The 17,287-nt window shown below is 39.8% G+C and overlaps 1 protein-coding gene across 1 annotated transcript; it reads right to left on the reverse strand.

Annotated features, from left to right (window-relative positions):
- Positions 1-3,314: 3,314 nt before the first annotated feature.
- On the reverse strand, positions 3,315-9,960 carry LOC106050940 (uncharacterized). Its single transcript, XM_013206032.2, has 3 exons — positions 9,837-9,960; positions 5,933-6,102; positions 3,315-4,904 (listed from the first exon to the last, which is right to left on the reverse strand). The coding sequence occupies exon 3, from the start codon at positions 4,777-4,779 to the stop codon at positions 4,027-4,029; it is 753 nt and encodes a 250-aa protein (XP_013061486.2). The 5' UTR covers positions 4,780-4,904; positions 5,933-6,102; positions 9,837-9,960; the 3' UTR covers positions 3,315-4,026.
- Positions 9,961-17,287: the final 7,327 nt, after the last annotated feature.

Here is a 17,287-nt window from a genome sequence, read left to right on the forward strand (position 1 = left end):
TATTTACAAACTTAACTTATTTCCAGTATTGATTTAACAACTTCCCTTATCAACACTGCTGCTCGTATTTAAAAGTCAGTTAATGTGAAACTTGCAGCTCAGTCGTGTCTCGTGTCTTCAATTTATTCTTGTGTCAAACCGAGACCAATCGTCCGAGAAGGCCTGAACGCTGACCTGCAACGTCACAACCTTTGGGCAGTTTAGACCAGCGGTTCTCAACCTTTTAAGCTCGGCGACCCCTTTTTACGATCCCCCACTCTGCCGCGACCCCCCCCCCCCACTCACACAGAGCAATAGAAGAGTAGACAATATGCAATCCATATTGTTGATGGTCTTAGGCGACCCCTGACAAATCGTCAATCGACCCCAAGGGGGTCGCGACCCACATGTTGAGAACCCCTGGTTTTAGACCAAGAGCTCGTAGCTACGTCACAGATCTGACGTCTGGGTTCGAATTTCTGGATCTTGAGGCCGCCTCTGAGCTAGTATGGCAACCAGCAGCATATGTTTGTTTCCAGGAATGCCAGGGCTTCCACCAATGCCAGGCGTGGGACTTTGCCAGACAATGCGACCACCTATCCATTACATGGTAAATATACCAATGGCGTAGCCAGGGGGGGGGGGGGTTGAGGGAACGGAATTTAGTGACTGATTTTTTGCTTTTATTTTGTTTATTTTAGGTGAGATTTTAATACTAAACCATCATTTGCCCCATCGCAGCCAAAGGGGTTTTGAGTTTAAAACCGCCTAGCAGGGGGTTTTGCAGTTAAAATCTCCTCTTCTATAAAACAAAACAAAAATAATGCAAACAACAATACCCACATTCCAAGATTCCAAGAGCTTTGCTAAGGAAGATTTTGATTTTGAAACCCCTCCAAAATTTATGATAAAACCCCCTCTAAATATAAGACTATCCATACATAAGTCACCAGATTCTATGAGCGTAGTCACGAGGAGGGCTTGTCTTTAAAACCCTCTCCAGCGGGGTTTGCAGCTAAAAACCACCTTTTCAATATAAAAAAAGCGAATTATCCATTAAATATTATATGATTGGGCTCCATTAATAAAGTGCAGTGAATAGTCATCTGCCAAAATTGAAAAAGATTAAATGTGGCTCAACAAAGATGGCTAAGACGGATTTTAGGAGTCAGTTATAGAGATCGGGTCTCAATCAAGGAAATCATATGCTGAACTGGGAGTCGACCCCTTAGTAAAGTTGTGACAGAGCGTCGCATGAGGTTTGCGGGACATGTTCTCCAGCAAAATGAAATACGCATAATAAGAGTTGCGATGACATGAAGGCCATAACAAGGAAAGCGCAAACAGGGACATCCTAGTATCCTAGTACAACTTAGCGTCACACTTTCATGCAGGCCCTTAGAGCAGGCAGAAAGAGGCTTCAGACATTGCCAATGACAGATTTTTGTGGAAGTAGCTTGGCGCCCAATGCGCCAAACGACGCTGGAGGATCTAAGTCAGTAATAATAGCACATAAGGTTTTTAAAATAAAACTTTTTAAAGCAGGATAATGCACTGTAGATACCTCAGAATATGCATTTTGTTGGATTTCAATACCGGAAATAGTGCTTGGCGGTGGGGCTCCGCCACTCGCTGGAGGAGCTCACAGCGCTCCCCCAGACCCCCTTGCTGGCAAGGGCGGGGAGTCTACAATTTTTCCACTTACTCCAGGAAGAACCTATTTTAGGGTACAATAAACGTCTTCCGAAAGAATGAAAGGTCAGAATGTAATAAAGATTAATTAAGTGTGTGTGTACACCCACACACACATTTTTGCGGGGGGAGGGGAGAAAAAAATTTCACCCCGACCGAAAAAAATCCTGGCTACGCCCATGAAATATACTACTGTACATTAAGCTTTGTCTTCACAAAGACATAGAGTAGTACTCTACTTGATTAAAGACATTGCTTAGTACTGTATGGGTCATGGTGGCTGACTGGTAAAGCGTTTGTCTTCAGAACTGAAGGGGTCCCAGGTTCAAATCTCAGTGAAGACTTGTATTTTAAATTTCGGGATGTTTTAGGAGGCCTCTGAGACCACCCAACTCTAGTGGGTACCTGACATAAGTTTGGGGAAAAGTAATGTCGTTGCGCTGGCCACATGACACCCTCGTTATTAGGCCACCGAAATAGATTACCTTTACATTGTAGTAACCTAGTGAAACACTACAGGAAGACATGTCTTGATCCTAGGCTTTATTGAACAAAAATGACAAAACAGTTCACCATAACACAGAACACACACACACACACACACAAGCTGACCTGGACACCATGACATTTAGACACATTAGAACAGATCAGTTCACAACACACAACAAGAACATAAAAACACAACATACATCATCTGCCCCGTAGATCGCAGGTTATGAAAGAGGAACTTTTACTTTAGATCAACATCACAAGAACGTGATTATGACTTTTTTTCTTCAAAAGAACATGGGCAAAAATGAACGACTCGGAGACAATATCACTTAAGCTTATTGGTTCTCACTAAGTTGTTCTTTTTTTTTTAAAAAGTTGGTCTAATAGAGTCATTTTTTTTAAAGTTGGTCTAATAGAGTCATTTTTTTTAAAAGTTGGTCTAATAGAGTCATTTTTTTTTAAAGTTGGTCTAATAGAGTCATTTTTTTTAAAAGTTGGTCTAATAGAGTCTTTTTTTTTTTAAAGTTGGTCTAATAGAGTCATTTTTTTTAAAAGTTGGTCTAATAGAGTCATTTTTTTTTTAAGTTGGTCTAATAGAGTCATTTTTTTTTAAAGTTGGTCTAATAGAGTCATTTTTTTTTAAAGTTGGTCTAATAGAGTCATTTTTTTAAAGTTGGTCTAATAGAGTCATTTTTTTTTAAAGTTGGTCTAATAGAGTCATTTTTTTTAAAGTTGGTCTAATAGAGTCATTTTTTTAAAAGTTGGTCTAATAGAGTCATTTTTTTTAAAGTTGGTCTAATAGAGTCATTTTTTTAAAAGTTGGTCTAATAGAGTCATTTTTTTTAAAGTTGGTCTAATAGAGTCTTTTTTTTTAAAGTTGGTCTAATAGAGTCATTTTTTTTTAAGTTGGTCTGATAGAGTCATTTTTTTTAAAGTTGGTCTAATAGAGTCATTTTTTTTAAAGTTGGTCTAATAGAGTCATTTTTTTTTAAAGTTGGTCTAATAGAGTCATTTTTTTTTAAAGTTGGTCTAATAGAGTCATTTTTTTTTAAGTTGGTCTAATAGAGTCATTTTTTTTCGTCACTGTAAAAATTCAAGTAATTTTTTTTAAAGCAAAAACAAAAATTGCAAGAAAGAAAACCAAAGAAACCTTTTTTTTTTTTTTTTGTTAACAAATTTAATAGATTCAACCTATGTTTTTAGTAGGCACATAATGTATAGGAAAACTGGACACATCACTGGCCTACATATTTAAGTCATTCTCAATGTAGGCACCCTGCTAAAGAAGTCTTGGTTAAGAGGTATAGTAAAAAAAATAATTTAAAGGGCGTAGGTCTACATGACTTTATAAAACTTTTTTTTGCCTCTCATATTGATAAAAACAACAACTCATATTCGAATACAGCTAAACTTGGGCGTAAACCTACACATTGTGCCAACTGTTTTCTTAATATTGGGTGTGTTCACGTCAGCTCAAGAGGATTTACTAAGATTTTTTTTTTTTTATAGTTTTCAAACCCCACTTGTGGAGGACCCTTTACAAAAACTATTTCTGAATTTTAACTTTCTGTGTGTGTGTGGGGGGGGGGGGTTAAAACGGGAAAGAAAGAATTAACCAATTTATGATGTTAGATTACAAATAGATATTAAATTATATTATTATTACTTCTTTATAATATTTTTTTTTTAGTTTTCAGACTAACATTCAATACATTAATTATCACTTGGAATGTCATGGGGAAGTGTGGGGGGGAACATTGGGTCGTAGAAGAAATGAAAATAAATCTTAGTTGCTATTTCAGTATGATGTATACTGCTTTTTGAGTTGGCAACTGTCAATCTCATCAGCAGCCGACAGCTACGTCAGAGCCACTCCAGCTTCTGTTCGGCCTTGCTGTCCGCGCAGATCTGGTAATGTTTGGAAGAATGTTGGTAAGAGAACGCGATGATGTTTTCTGATGGGAACAGGGGCAGCGGGGAACAGACTGGAAGATCCGGGGAGTTCCTCTGTGACTTTGGTAGCGGCAGACGAACTCCCCAAGGAAACGGTAGAGCGTTATGGCAATAGGTGGGAAGGTTATGGTTGTTAGGGACGCAGACGTAGTCTTCCGGTTTTATGTAGGTCAAAAAAGGTGAAGGCCGATAGAGCGGGCGTCGCTGGTGGGTGGGATCAAACCGCTTTCGTCGAAGTGTTTTCTTCTTCATTTTAGCATCTCTTCCTCTCGGGGACGTGTCCGGAGTGTCACTCTCGTAGATTGGCAACTCAGTGGACATGGTAGACTGGTCAGACAGGTCCCTGGGTTGGACATTCTGAGATTCCGTTATCAGTCTCCTGATTTCTTCAAGGTCCAAATTTGGGTCAGTTGGGGCCAGCAAGCGATGTTGGGCATTTCCAACCATCTGCCTGATGAACTCTTCCACGTTCAGAATCATTGGGTCTTCATCTTGGCTTCCTCTGCCGGAAGTCGTTTGTCTGCCACCTTTGTTGTCGCTCGGTTTCCTAGGACCGGCGTTGCTATTCTGATCACGCGCTGACTCTGGTCCATTTTCTTCGGCGTCGCTCGGATCACAATCCCTCAAAGACTTGATAACCTTGGTCTTAATTCTGCCTCCCATATTTGTATTCAACAATTCTCAGTTATATTTTTTTCAATTAGTCAAATACGTTTAATGAACCAGGTTTACTTTTAGCTGATGTGTTGACTCACTCTTTAGGTTAAAGCAGCCAAGGGAATTAACTCCTGGGGAGAACGAACAATTAGGGTTAGTTTTTTTTTTTTTTTATATTTTAATATTATAAAACTGAAAAGTGTACTTGTATATATATATATATATATATATATATATATATATATATATATATATATATATATATATATATATATATATATATATATATATATATATGTGTATTTTTTTTATTTGTGATAAGCTTTTATATTTCTGGTCGATTGACATCTGATAGTCCTGCATTTGAGCTTTACCCGCTGTTATACCATGCCGCCCTGCCGCCCGTCTGAGATATGTAACAAAAGTTATATAACATATAATTATATATATATATATATATATATATATGGGGGGGGGGGCGCAGTGGTTAAGCGCTTGGCTTCTGAACCTGGGGTTCTGGGGTTTGAATCTCGGAGTAGACTGGTATTTCGAATTTTGGGATTTTCGGGGCATTTTGAGTCCACCCAAGTGTAATGGGTGACTGACTCTAGTTGGGGAAAGTAAAGAGGGCTGGTCGTTGTGCTAACCACCTGACACACTGCTTGATATTTGTCAGACATCTGTTGATGAAGGTCTTTACTTTTTTGTTGCTGCTTCAGTTGTTCTCCATGTTTCAGAACCATACAGTAGGACAGCCTTGACATTAGAGTTGAAGATTCTTAGTTTAGTCTTGTTTGAGATGTGAGGAGATTTCCAGGTGGATCATTCGTATTAAAGGAAACAAAAGGGAAAGAACTCTGAATCGCTAAACGCCCTTAGAAATTTGTTGCTTCCCCTGCATTTAACATTGTTTTTGATGCACATATCACGTTTTAAGTTGTAACCCCTATCTCCCCTGGCACTGTTTCTCAACCTTAACTTGGCGCTTGAGTGGAAACGGTCGCTTGAGAAGACGATTAGATCAAGGAGAAGCAAAACAGAACCCGCGTTGGGAAAGGGGGGGGGGGGGTGCGCCTAAGCACTGAGTCCATTGCACTTGAGGAGATGGAAGAAAAAAAGTCCAAAACAAACATGTCGCTAGCCACAAATAATTACTCACTGTCTTTCAAAGGGACACCTGCACAGCTGATGGGTTACAGAGAATGAATGTCAGGGGAAGGAAGAAGAAGAACCGCCATTTAAAGCAAGAGTGCTCTGACTTGCATGCAGCCACATCAAAGAGGTCGCAACGAGTGTATAGGAGACTGGCCAGTTATGCAGTATTTGACACTAAATAAAAGAAAAAAGCAAAAAAAAATGGTCTCTATTAAATGAATAATAATAATAATAACCTTAAAAATAAAGTCAAATGCAAAGAGAACATTTCCTACATTATTTTTTTTTTACAAAGACAGGGAGATAAATGTCCATAATCAACGGAGTACTTTTTCTGTGTTATTGCCCTTAGATTGTAATTAAATGAAGGGTAATGCTAAAACATTTCCATGGACGAAAGCTTTAGAGAAGAAATTCTAACAAGCAAAATCGAATTTTTTTTTTCCCTTTCAGACCTTGCGGTCTATAGCAAAATCGAATGATACTTTTAAAAAATTACCATTATATTAGGGAAAGAACCGCAAAAATCACTGGTATATATCTCAATACTGTATGAATATAAGCTCCTATGTTGCTATATATAAAATAAATTGCAACTAATTGATTAACTTATTGTTTGTTGTTTTTTGTTTTTTTATTGGTTCGTGTACTGTCATCAACTATGAATAACTGCAAAATTTTAATTTGATCCGAGAATGGGACGTTGAAATTCAACGTATACAAAACGTGTTAAGGGGGATAACTCCACATTATAGCTCCTTCTATCTCGGAAGACACATAAGCAGTCACAAAGCTCAATGAGCAGCATTTATTTCCCTTGTTTGATACCAAACAAAATAATTAATTACCCAATTGGTTATTTATTTTTATGTTTTATTTATTTTTATGTTTTGTTAAGTACAACAAATAATTGTGTTAAGTTTCAACTTGATCCGAGAATGGAAGGGGGGGGGGGAAATAACGTTCTCCAAAATTGTACCAGACAGAGCTGTACAAACAAAATAATACACAATGAGTAGGAGGGTGAACATAAAAAAGTTATTTAACCCTTGGTTAGGCCAATAATAGAATATGCATCCTCCGTTTGGGACCCCTCAACTCAAGAAAACACTTAAGAAACTGGAACAGACACAAAATAGAGCAGTGCGATTCATAACAAACGAATATTCACATTTGACTAGAGTAACACCTTTAGTAAAAATCACTAAATTTAGAAAGCCTTCAGGACTGAAGGCTCAAAAGTAAAGTAGCAATAATACATAAACCACTGAACCATAATCTTCAAATACAACAACAAAATTTAATAAAATACTCTGAAAGACACAAAGATAAAGGCACAAATACTCCTTCTTCCCTAGTGCTATTAGAGCATGGAATGGGTTGCCTGAGCTAGCCAGGAAAACCAGTGACTTGGCAGAATTTAAGTCATTGGTTAATATGCATGACTAAATGCATGACGCGTAGGACGTAATCATCTTCTTTTTTTGAAGTAACGTCTGTATTATATAAGATAAGATAAATGACCCACCATAGAAAAGTATCACGTTTTAACGTCAAAACAATTATTTTATTAATCGATGACATGCACATCTTGAAGCGTTTCTTGTTTTTTTTTTTAGGGGTGGCTGAATACTAGGGCGTTTGCTTGCGAAGCGAGGTGTCTCGAATTCAAACTCACTTAACTCTTTCTCTCCGTAATTATTTACCACATTCAGGTGGAATCAACGTTGGTATCGTCTGTTAGGAGAGAAAGAGTTAAGACTTAGGAAGCCCCTTAGTCATACGTAGGGGAAGAAATAGCAGTTGGTCGTTGTGCTGGCCACATAACGCCTTTGCTACACCAAGGTCTTTTGGGATACCGGATACCTTTGCCCTTTTTTTTTGTTTCAATCATGAAAGTGTATCTAGAAATAATTAATCATTTATTCAAATTGGTTTTTTTTTTTTTTAATGCAAATCGTGCCATGCAAACTTAGTAATTATACATAAAATACTGAATATCTGAATCTTCAAATACAAAAACAAACCCAATGGGACAGTCAGAAAAAACACAGAGATAAAGGCATATTCCTTGTTGCGTTATAATGCTACGACAAATACTCCTTCTTCCCTAGTGCTATAAGAGCATGAAATCGATTGCCTGAATCAGCAAGGAAAACCAATGACTTACCTTATACATTCTCTTATCTTATAAATTACAGACGTTACTTCAAAAAAATAATACGTCCTACGCATTTCATGTGTCAATCTAGTTATGCTTGTTAATCAGTGACTTAAACTCTGCTAAGTCGCGTATTGTTAAGACACGTAAGTAGCAGAGTGCTAACAAATGTTCCTAGCCTAGTGCTAACACATGCATGTACTGATGTAGCCTAGTGCTAACACATGCATGTACTGATGTAGCCTAGTGCTAACACATGCATGTACTGATGTAGCCTGGTGCTAACACATGCATGCACTGATGTAGCCTAGTGCTAACACATGCATGTACTGGTGTAGCCTAGTGCTAACACATGCATGCACTGATGTAGCCTAGTGCTAACACATGCATGTACTGATGTAGCCTGGTGCTAACACATGCATGCACTGATGTAGCCTAGTGCTAACACATGCATGTACTGATGTAGCCTAGTGCTAACACATACATGTACTGATGTAGCCTAGTGCTAACACATGCATGTACTGATGTAGCCTAGTGCTAACACATGCATGTACTGATGTAGCCTAGTGCTAACACATGCATGTACTGATGTAGCCTGGTGCTAACACATGCATGTACTGATGTAGCCTAGTGCTAACACATGCATGTACTGATGTAGCCTGGTGCTAACACATGCATGTACTGATGTAGCCTGGTGCTAACACATGCATGCACTGATGTAGCCTAGTGCTAACACATGCATGTACTGGTGTAGCCTAGTGCTAACACATGCATGCACTGATGTAGCCTAGTGCTAACACATGCATGTACTGATGTAGCCTGGTGCTAACACATGCATGCACTGATGTAGCCTAGTGCTAACACATGCATGTACTGATGTAGCCTAGTGCTAACACATGCATGTACTGATGTAGCCTAGTGCTAACACATGCATGTACTGATGTAGCCTAGTGCTAACACATGCATGTACTGATGTAGCCTAGTGCTAACACATGCATGTACTGATGTAGCCTGGTGCTAACACATGCATGCACTGATGTAGCCTAGTGCTAACACATGCATGTACTGGTGTAGCCTAGTGCTAACACATGCATGCACTGATGTAGCCTAGTGCTAACACATGCATGTACTGATGTAGCCTAGTGCTAACACATGCATGTACTGATGTAGCCTAGTGCTAACACATGCATGTACTGATGTAGCCTAGAGCTAACACATGCATGTACTGATGTAGCCTAGTGCTAACAAACGCAAGTAGCTTAGTCACAACGTAGTGCCAAGACTAAGACACGATTTGGTGGCATGTCTAACTTCTAAGGCTGATAGGTTTTAAAACAAAGATCATATTTACATCTAGGCGTTGGTTTGTTCCATTTCTAGTCTTACCTTATCTTATAAAAATTCAGACATTACTTTAAAAAAACAAGATGATTAGTTCCACGCGTCATGCATCGAGTCCTGCATGTTAATCAATGACTTAAATTCTGCCAAGTCATTAATATTCCTGGCTGCCTCAGGCAACCCATTGTTTGTTTTGTTTTACATGTTTCGGATGTTCCTTCAGAGTTGAAGATAGTTTACTTCCTAGTCCAAACCTCCCGCAGGACGACGGGGGATGGGAGCGGACAGGGTTCAAACGACAGTCCAGCGCGCAAACCGCACGACCAGGCAGCCATCCCGACCAGGCAGCCATCCGGCTCTAATTGCACTAATCGGTGGATTAAACTACGTAATCTGTAAAACTTACTTTAAATAATCTAGACAAAAACGATTATATCATCTAAGTTTGGATTTTCATATTATCTCTTTGCTTGAACAAAACTTCGCCTTTGGGAGTTGCTACTTTCATCATACAAAATGTACAATACAAATTTATCGGGAAATTCCGAAGTTGGTGCGCAGGGTTAAACCTTGCATACTCCGTTGTGGAGGACTCGTGGTAAAATGTATGGCACCATCTGTTGCTTGGAGTCAGATCTAATGAAGTGTAAGATTGACTTCTGCTTGGGTTTGAATTCTTCTTTCACTGAATCCAAAAAATCTGGCTATGACATAGAGGCGAAGAGACGATCTCTCACTCCTGGAATCTAGGAGAAAGTCTTTCCAGTGTTCTATTGGTCAGTGATCTTGAAAAGGCTTTGCTTTGACCCTTTCTTTGACACCGTAGTGCAATGAATACATTCAAGGCCGGTACCTTGATTAACTTATAAATTAATCAATGTGTGTACGACGTGGCAACGAGCTATCGGTCTAAACTGCCCACAGTTTGTGACGTTGCAGGTCAGTGTTGATGCCTTCTATTACGAATGGTCTCGCCTGGGCGAGTGTCCTATCAGGGCCTCGAATATGTGTACGATAGGCTGAAGGAGACCAAAGAATTTCATGATCGTGCCCCTTCCCAAAGCGCGGGACTGGGCTGTTGCCGCCTCTGTCTCTCCGGCTTCATTATGCCCTGTGGGCAGAATTTTCGATGTGTGTGTGTGGGGGGGGGAGGGGAGGTATGTTGGGCTGCAAAACAGTGTGTGCCGGTCGAGTGTGACCCATGGCTCTTAGTTTGTGCATCACTGGTTTTAGTGATAATGCGCACAACAGGACTACAGGAAAAGTAGGTCTGGACCTAGTGGACCAATCGTGACAATGACATAAGATTCGTGACGCCGAGCTCTATAATGTGAGAACCCTTGCAACGAATTCACCTGAAACCCAAACGCCTGAATGTTTGTGTGTTTTTGTTACTTTCTAGAATTAGCTCCCCTGGGTGTTTCGAGAATTGGCTCCCCTTGCTCTGCAAAGAAAACATCTTGAGAAAGAAGTTAGTTAAAAAATATCCACTCCCCCGGCGCCCACAATCCTCTATAGAAATGGATGCCATGAAACGAAATGTGCATCTCTAGGGACGCCGTTGGCCTGATACTGAATCGAACCTGTTTATATAGTAAACATCATGGCTGCCGTCACGTGATTCGAGATCGAGATTGATCGAGTGCTTTAGAGTCTAAACGTAAGATAGATACGCGAAGAGAATGCTAGAGAGGCCGACAGAAAGATAGACGACAGACCTAGAAAAACAGACAAAGAAAAAAAAAATGTTGTCGGTTTCAGAATTTTTGAGCTAGCTGTTGGAGATTTTCATAAAATGGAGGCATATCTATAAATAGCAAGTTTAATGGTGCATCCGGTGTACAGAATACGGAGATCAATTAAAAACTATAAACAGATTTCTGTGAATAGAGTACGAACATCTCCAATTATTATCTTATCTTATAAGATTTCAGACGCATTTCATTTGTCAATCTAGTCATTGGTTTTCCTGGCTGATTCAGGCAACCCATTCCATTCTTTAATGGCATTAGGGAAGAACGAGCACTTACATTTATTTATTCTAGCATATGGAATAAGAAATGTGACTCCATCTTTGTGTCTTTCTGAGTATTTTACAAGGTTTTGTTTTTCTGTTTGTAAATTATTATTGTTTTATAATTATTATCTTATATAACTTGCGCTTCGCAGATGACATTGATGGCCTAGCAGGGACAGAAGAAGAACTAGCTGACCTGGTGATGCGCATTGACTAGACTTCCGCAGCATATGGCATGCACATAAATGCCGAAAAAACTCAAATTATGACCAATAGCCATCAGGGCTTTAAATGGGCATCAGTATTGGAGGTGAAAAGCTAACTAGTGTTAACAGCTTCAAATACCTCGGAGCTATTATCTCAGATGAGGGAACAAAACCAGAATTATTGGCCCAAATAGCACAGTCCACAGCAGCCCTTTCAAAACTTAAAATAATATGGAAAGATAAGGGCTTAGCCTTCGGCACCAAAATCAGACTGATGCGCTCCCTGGTCATGGCCACATTTGTATATGCTTGCGAGTCGTGGACGCTGACTGCAGAGCTTGAGAGGAGGATCCTAGCAATGGAATTGAGATGCTACAGAAGGATCCTAGGCATCACATTCAAAGACCGCATCACAAACCAAGAAATCAGAGACTGTAGCGATCGGAACCCATGACGACCTGCTAACTATTGTGAAAAGACGAAAGCTTAAAACCTTTGGCCACATTACAAGATCTACGAGGCTCGCAAAGACCTTCCTTTAGGGAACAGTGCCAGTGAAAGAAGAAGAAGCAGACAGAAAAAGCGATGGGAGGACAACATTAAAGAATGGACGGGCCTATCATTGAGAGAGGTTCTAAACAAGGCAAAAAAAAGGGAGGAATGGAGAAAGACGGTCGACAAATCTTGCCTGGTGCCCCAACGGTCCAACAGACTAAGGGATAGGTAAAGGTAAAGGTATATATCACAGACGCCAAAAAAAGAAGATGATTACGTCCAACGCGTCATGCATTTTGTCATGCATATTAACCAATGACCTAAATTCTGCCAAGTCACTGGTTTTCCTGGCTGGCTCAGGCAACCCATTCCATGCTCTAATAGCACTAGGGAAGAAGGAGCATTTGTACAAATTTGTCCTAGCATATGGAACGAGGAATGTGCCTTTATCTTTGTGTCTTTCAGAATATTTTATTAGGTTTTGTTTTTGTATTTGAAGATTATGGTTTAGTGTTTTATGTATCATTGCTACTTTACTTTTTAAGTTTTCTATCCTGAAGGCTTTCTAAATTCAGTGATTTTACTAAATGTGTTACTCTAGTCAAATGTGAATATTCGTTTGTTATGAATCTCACTGCTCTATTTTTGTGTCTGTTCCAGTTTCTTAATGTTTTCTTGAGCTGAGGGGTCCTAAACAGAGGATGCATATTCTATTATTGGCCTAACCAAGGTTAAATAACATTTTAGTTATTATAATTTTTTTACTCCCAAACAAAGACTTTTTCTTTCAGGAGAACTTCAATTTTTCTCTCCATGCAAATCGAATTCAAAGCTGGAAGGATTTCTGTTTTTCTTATGTGCCAAATTTAATGGTCATTTTATATTTACGATTGGGAGACGCGGTGGCTGAGCGGTATAGCTCTGGGTTCGAATCCCGGGATTTTTAATAACGGGATCTTTGGGTGCCTCTGAGTCAACCTAGGTCTAATGGGTACCTGACACTAGTTGGGGAAAAGTAAAGGCGATTGGTCGTTGTGCTGGCCACATGACAACTAACCAATCGTATCGCTTCATTCTTACAGTAGCTTTTAGGCTTAGTGACGGCCTAGTCCATAGCTATGATACAGTTATGTACATGTATAGATCTAAAAGCATTATGATAAGCAACTCGAGGAAAAAAAATAAAATAGCGTTGTCACCTACACCCCTCCCTGTCAGAAAAAGTAACTATATAGTGTGTCTGATTGATGCTAACAAACCGGTCAGTGCAAGGCTAGTCTAGGCTACGTGTAGTCGGTCATGACACGACATCCAAGGGATAGTGTTTGTTGTGTGTTGAGTGGTCAGGCGAGAAAATAAACACCGCCCTAGTTAGTCAAGCGTGTAGATCTATTCTTAACATGCCTTTTTGTTTTTCTTTGCTTACAAAATCTTGATCTAACTGCATTGTTACTGCATAGACCTAGGTCTATTTCTTTTACGAGACTGTAAACCAGGGGCGGACTGGCTATATGGGCATTCGGGCAAATGCCCAGTGGGGCGGTACCCAAATGGGCGTAGGGCGACCTAAAGGGCCTCATCAGTGCAACTAAGGCACGTATTAAATTGTTAAAGGTTTTATGATATTCTCTTATAAAGTGGCCCTCTGAGCGTCATGGTTTTAAAAAATCGTTTACAGACTCTACATTGTAGGTCCTAAAATACTAACTTAACACATTTTCCGAAATAATTTAATAGCCTACATCCGTAGACAGTGCAACTGTAGGCTTCATCCTTTTAGGGCCTACACACTTAGCGATGAAAAAGCAACATAATTTAATAGCCTACATCAGTAGACAGTGCTACTGTAGGCTTCATCCTTTTAGGGCCTACACACTTAGCGATGAAAAAGCAACATAAGGCCTATATTTCTTATAAAGATATAAAGCTTGCGTACAGTTATCGATACATTGTTAAACTTAACAGAATGATTTTGAGGAAAGGGTAGTGTGTACACCCAGTCCGATTCTACTGTAAACTTTACAGTAACGCTTTCCGTTATACAGTAAGTCTTAAAGGAAAGTTTAATTTGTAAGAGCAGACGATAGTTAAAAATATTCAACTTCAATTTCTAACCAGTTCCCCTTAAACCTATAGATGCCCATGCAAACGTCTAGAGATGTTCTCCCATGTAAACCTATTGACGTAAAAACTATAAATAGCTAACGTTTTGGTACATCCGGTGTAGAAAATAATAGAAGGGTTGATACGTTAAGCCTTTTTTTTTTTTTAAAGCATACGAACATGCATGGCCGGTCCTAACAATTGCGGGGCCTTATGCGAAACGGATTGAGCGGGGCCCAAGTCTGTGTAGGAATAAGGTTAATAAGTGAAAACTATGATTTTGTATTAGAAATAAATTCGTCTTTGCATTTTATTCATTCTTTACTACTTTACAAAATCACGGTCAAATAAAAAAAAATATTGCTTTTGATTTAAAAAAAAAAAGAGATCGAGATAGATTTAGATCTATATTTTTATGCCAGTGACTATTATATTTAAAAAAAAAAAGGTAATGGAACTTCTGGTTTTGGTTAAAATTAGCCCTATTATTACAATTTTATTAAATGAAAACTGACAAAACTTTTTTTTATATCGCGTGTAGAATTGTCGTTTTCAATTTTGAACGCCAAAACGCCAATTTTGTCTATTTTTCCTGGAGATTTTCACGAGTTTTCAGGAGATTTAGAAATAGCGCGGGGCCTATGAGAGTGCGGGTCCCACTGCGACCGTAAAGGCTGCAGTGGTCTAAAGCCGGCCCTGCTTTTTTACCACTGCGAAATCAAATTGACTAAGCTCTTCCTTTTTTAGCACTAAATAGTTTCACCATGAAGGAAGCATTTGACTTTTGATCTATGACGTCAGACTTAGTTTTATTTAAAAACAAATGGTTAACTAACGGCAATAAAGGAGATTTGATACGCAGGTCGTCTGCCATGCATTGAAGATATCGTTAAAAATTAAAGCTGAAATTCTCTCTTATTTAGTTGGCAACAGTTCAGTTTAGCGTCCTTGACATTGAGCATATTGTGGAACTCTCCAATAAAAGAAACGTCAAGAAGAACAAATACATGGAGGAGCTAGATCTGGAAAGCGAGTTCTTTCTTTCTTTTTTTTTTTTTTAAACATTTCGCGCCACTTTGAAGAGAGGCGCGAAAGTAAACAACCAGAAGAGCGACATACTGCGCAGTTTTTGTTGTTTTCCTGCGCTAATGAAGCCAGAGGAGAGCACATGGTCCTGAACAACACTCTTTGACACCAGATGCCGAGGAACCTCCTTGCCCTTGCTTCCAATGTGTTAGTGCTTTGTTTAAACATGGCGGCGGGCTAGAGGTTTTTGGAGCTTGGAATCTGAACGCATGTTTTTGTTACTTTAGAGAACAGAAGTGAGAGGGAGAGAGAGAGAGAGAGAGAGAGGGAGGGAGAGAGAGAGAGGGAGAGAGAGAGGGAGAGAGAGGAAGGGAGAGAGAGAGAGAGAGAGAGGGAGAGAGAGGGAGTGAGAGAGAGAGAGAGAGGAAGGGGGAGAGAGAGAGAGGGAGAGAGAGAGGAAGGGAGAGAGAGGGAGAGGGGGAGAGAGAGAGAGGGAGAGAGAGAGGAAGGGAGAGGGAGAGAGGGGAAGAGAGAGAGAGAGGGATAGAGAGAGAGAAAGGGAGAGAGAGAGAGAGGGATGGAGAGAGAGGGGGAGAGAGGGAGAGAGAGAGGAAGGGAGAGAGAGAGAAAGAGAGAGGGAGAGAGAGAGGGAGAGAGAGAGAAAGAGAGGGAGAGAGAGAGGAAGGGAGAGAGAGAGAGATAGAGGGAGAGAGAGAGAGGGAGAGAGAGAGAGAGAGAGAGAGGAAGGAGAATGGAATAGATATACGTTAGGCAATTATAGAATTAAGCCCTTCCCGCTTCTTTTCACATCCGGAATTTATTGTACCCAGAATACCCATAAGCATATCCAGTGCCTTTCTAGCCCCCCCCACCCCACCCCACATTTCCAATAGTGTACGTAATCTATATTTACACAATAACACTCACCGCTAATACAAACTTACATATAATATAAACAAAAGGTAACGAACGAATATTGTGTAAAAAAACATACATGTATAATATTTATGTAGTGTTTTGATACCCATTTTGCCGCGCCCTACGCTCCAGTGTCTAGGGCTGCGAGCCCCCTCATCCCCCCCCCCCCCAAGCCTTCACCCTACTCGGATCGAGTCTGCACTTATTACATCACCATACAAGTAAATATAACACAATATCGATCATCACTAGATCTATTTATAGACACAAATCACACTAAAGAAACATTCTTAAGAAGAAACAGATCCATCACTAGACACCGCGGTGGCTGAATGGTTGAGAGCTTGTCTTCCAAACCTGGAGGTCCTGGGTTCAAATCTCGGTGAAGACTAGAATTTTGAATTCTGGGATTTTTAAGGCGCTCACCGAGTCCACCCAATTCTAATGGGTACCTGACTTTAGTTGGGGAAAGTAAAGCCGGTTGATCGTTGTGCTGGCCACATAACACCCTGCTCGTTAACCGTTGGCCAAAGAAACAGATGACCTTAACATCATCTGCCCTATAGACCGCATTGTCCAAAAGGGGAACTTTACTTTACTAGACACACCATCATAGTGATGACATAGTAAAAAAGAAGTTCCTCTTTCAGACTTTGTGGTCTATAGGGCTGATGATTCTATGATTAAAGAGGGTGACATGTGGCAAGCACAACGACCAACCGCATTTACTTTTACCGATTAGAGCTGAGTGAAATTAAAAATCCTAGTCTTCACAAGGAACCAAGACCACGGCTCGGAAGCCAAGCGCTTTATCGCTCAACCACCGCGCCTTCTTAGTGAAACGAAGATTATCATATAAGACATTAACCACCACATAGACATACATGATTAAGCCTACAGACACAAATCACCACATAGATATACATGATTTGGCCTACAGACACAAATCACCACATAGATATACATGATTAGGCCTACAGACACAAATCACCACATAGATATACATGATTAAGCCTACACACACAAATCACCACATAGATATACATGATTAGGCCTACAGACACAAATCACCACATAGATATACATGATTAG

The sequence above is a fragment of the Biomphalaria glabrata genome, chromosome 1 (genome assembly GCF_947242115.1).
Source record: "Biomphalaria glabrata chromosome 1, xgBioGlab47.1, whole genome shotgun sequence".
Lineage (NCBI taxonomy): Eukaryota > Metazoa > Mollusca > Gastropoda > Planorbidae > Biomphalaria > Biomphalaria glabrata.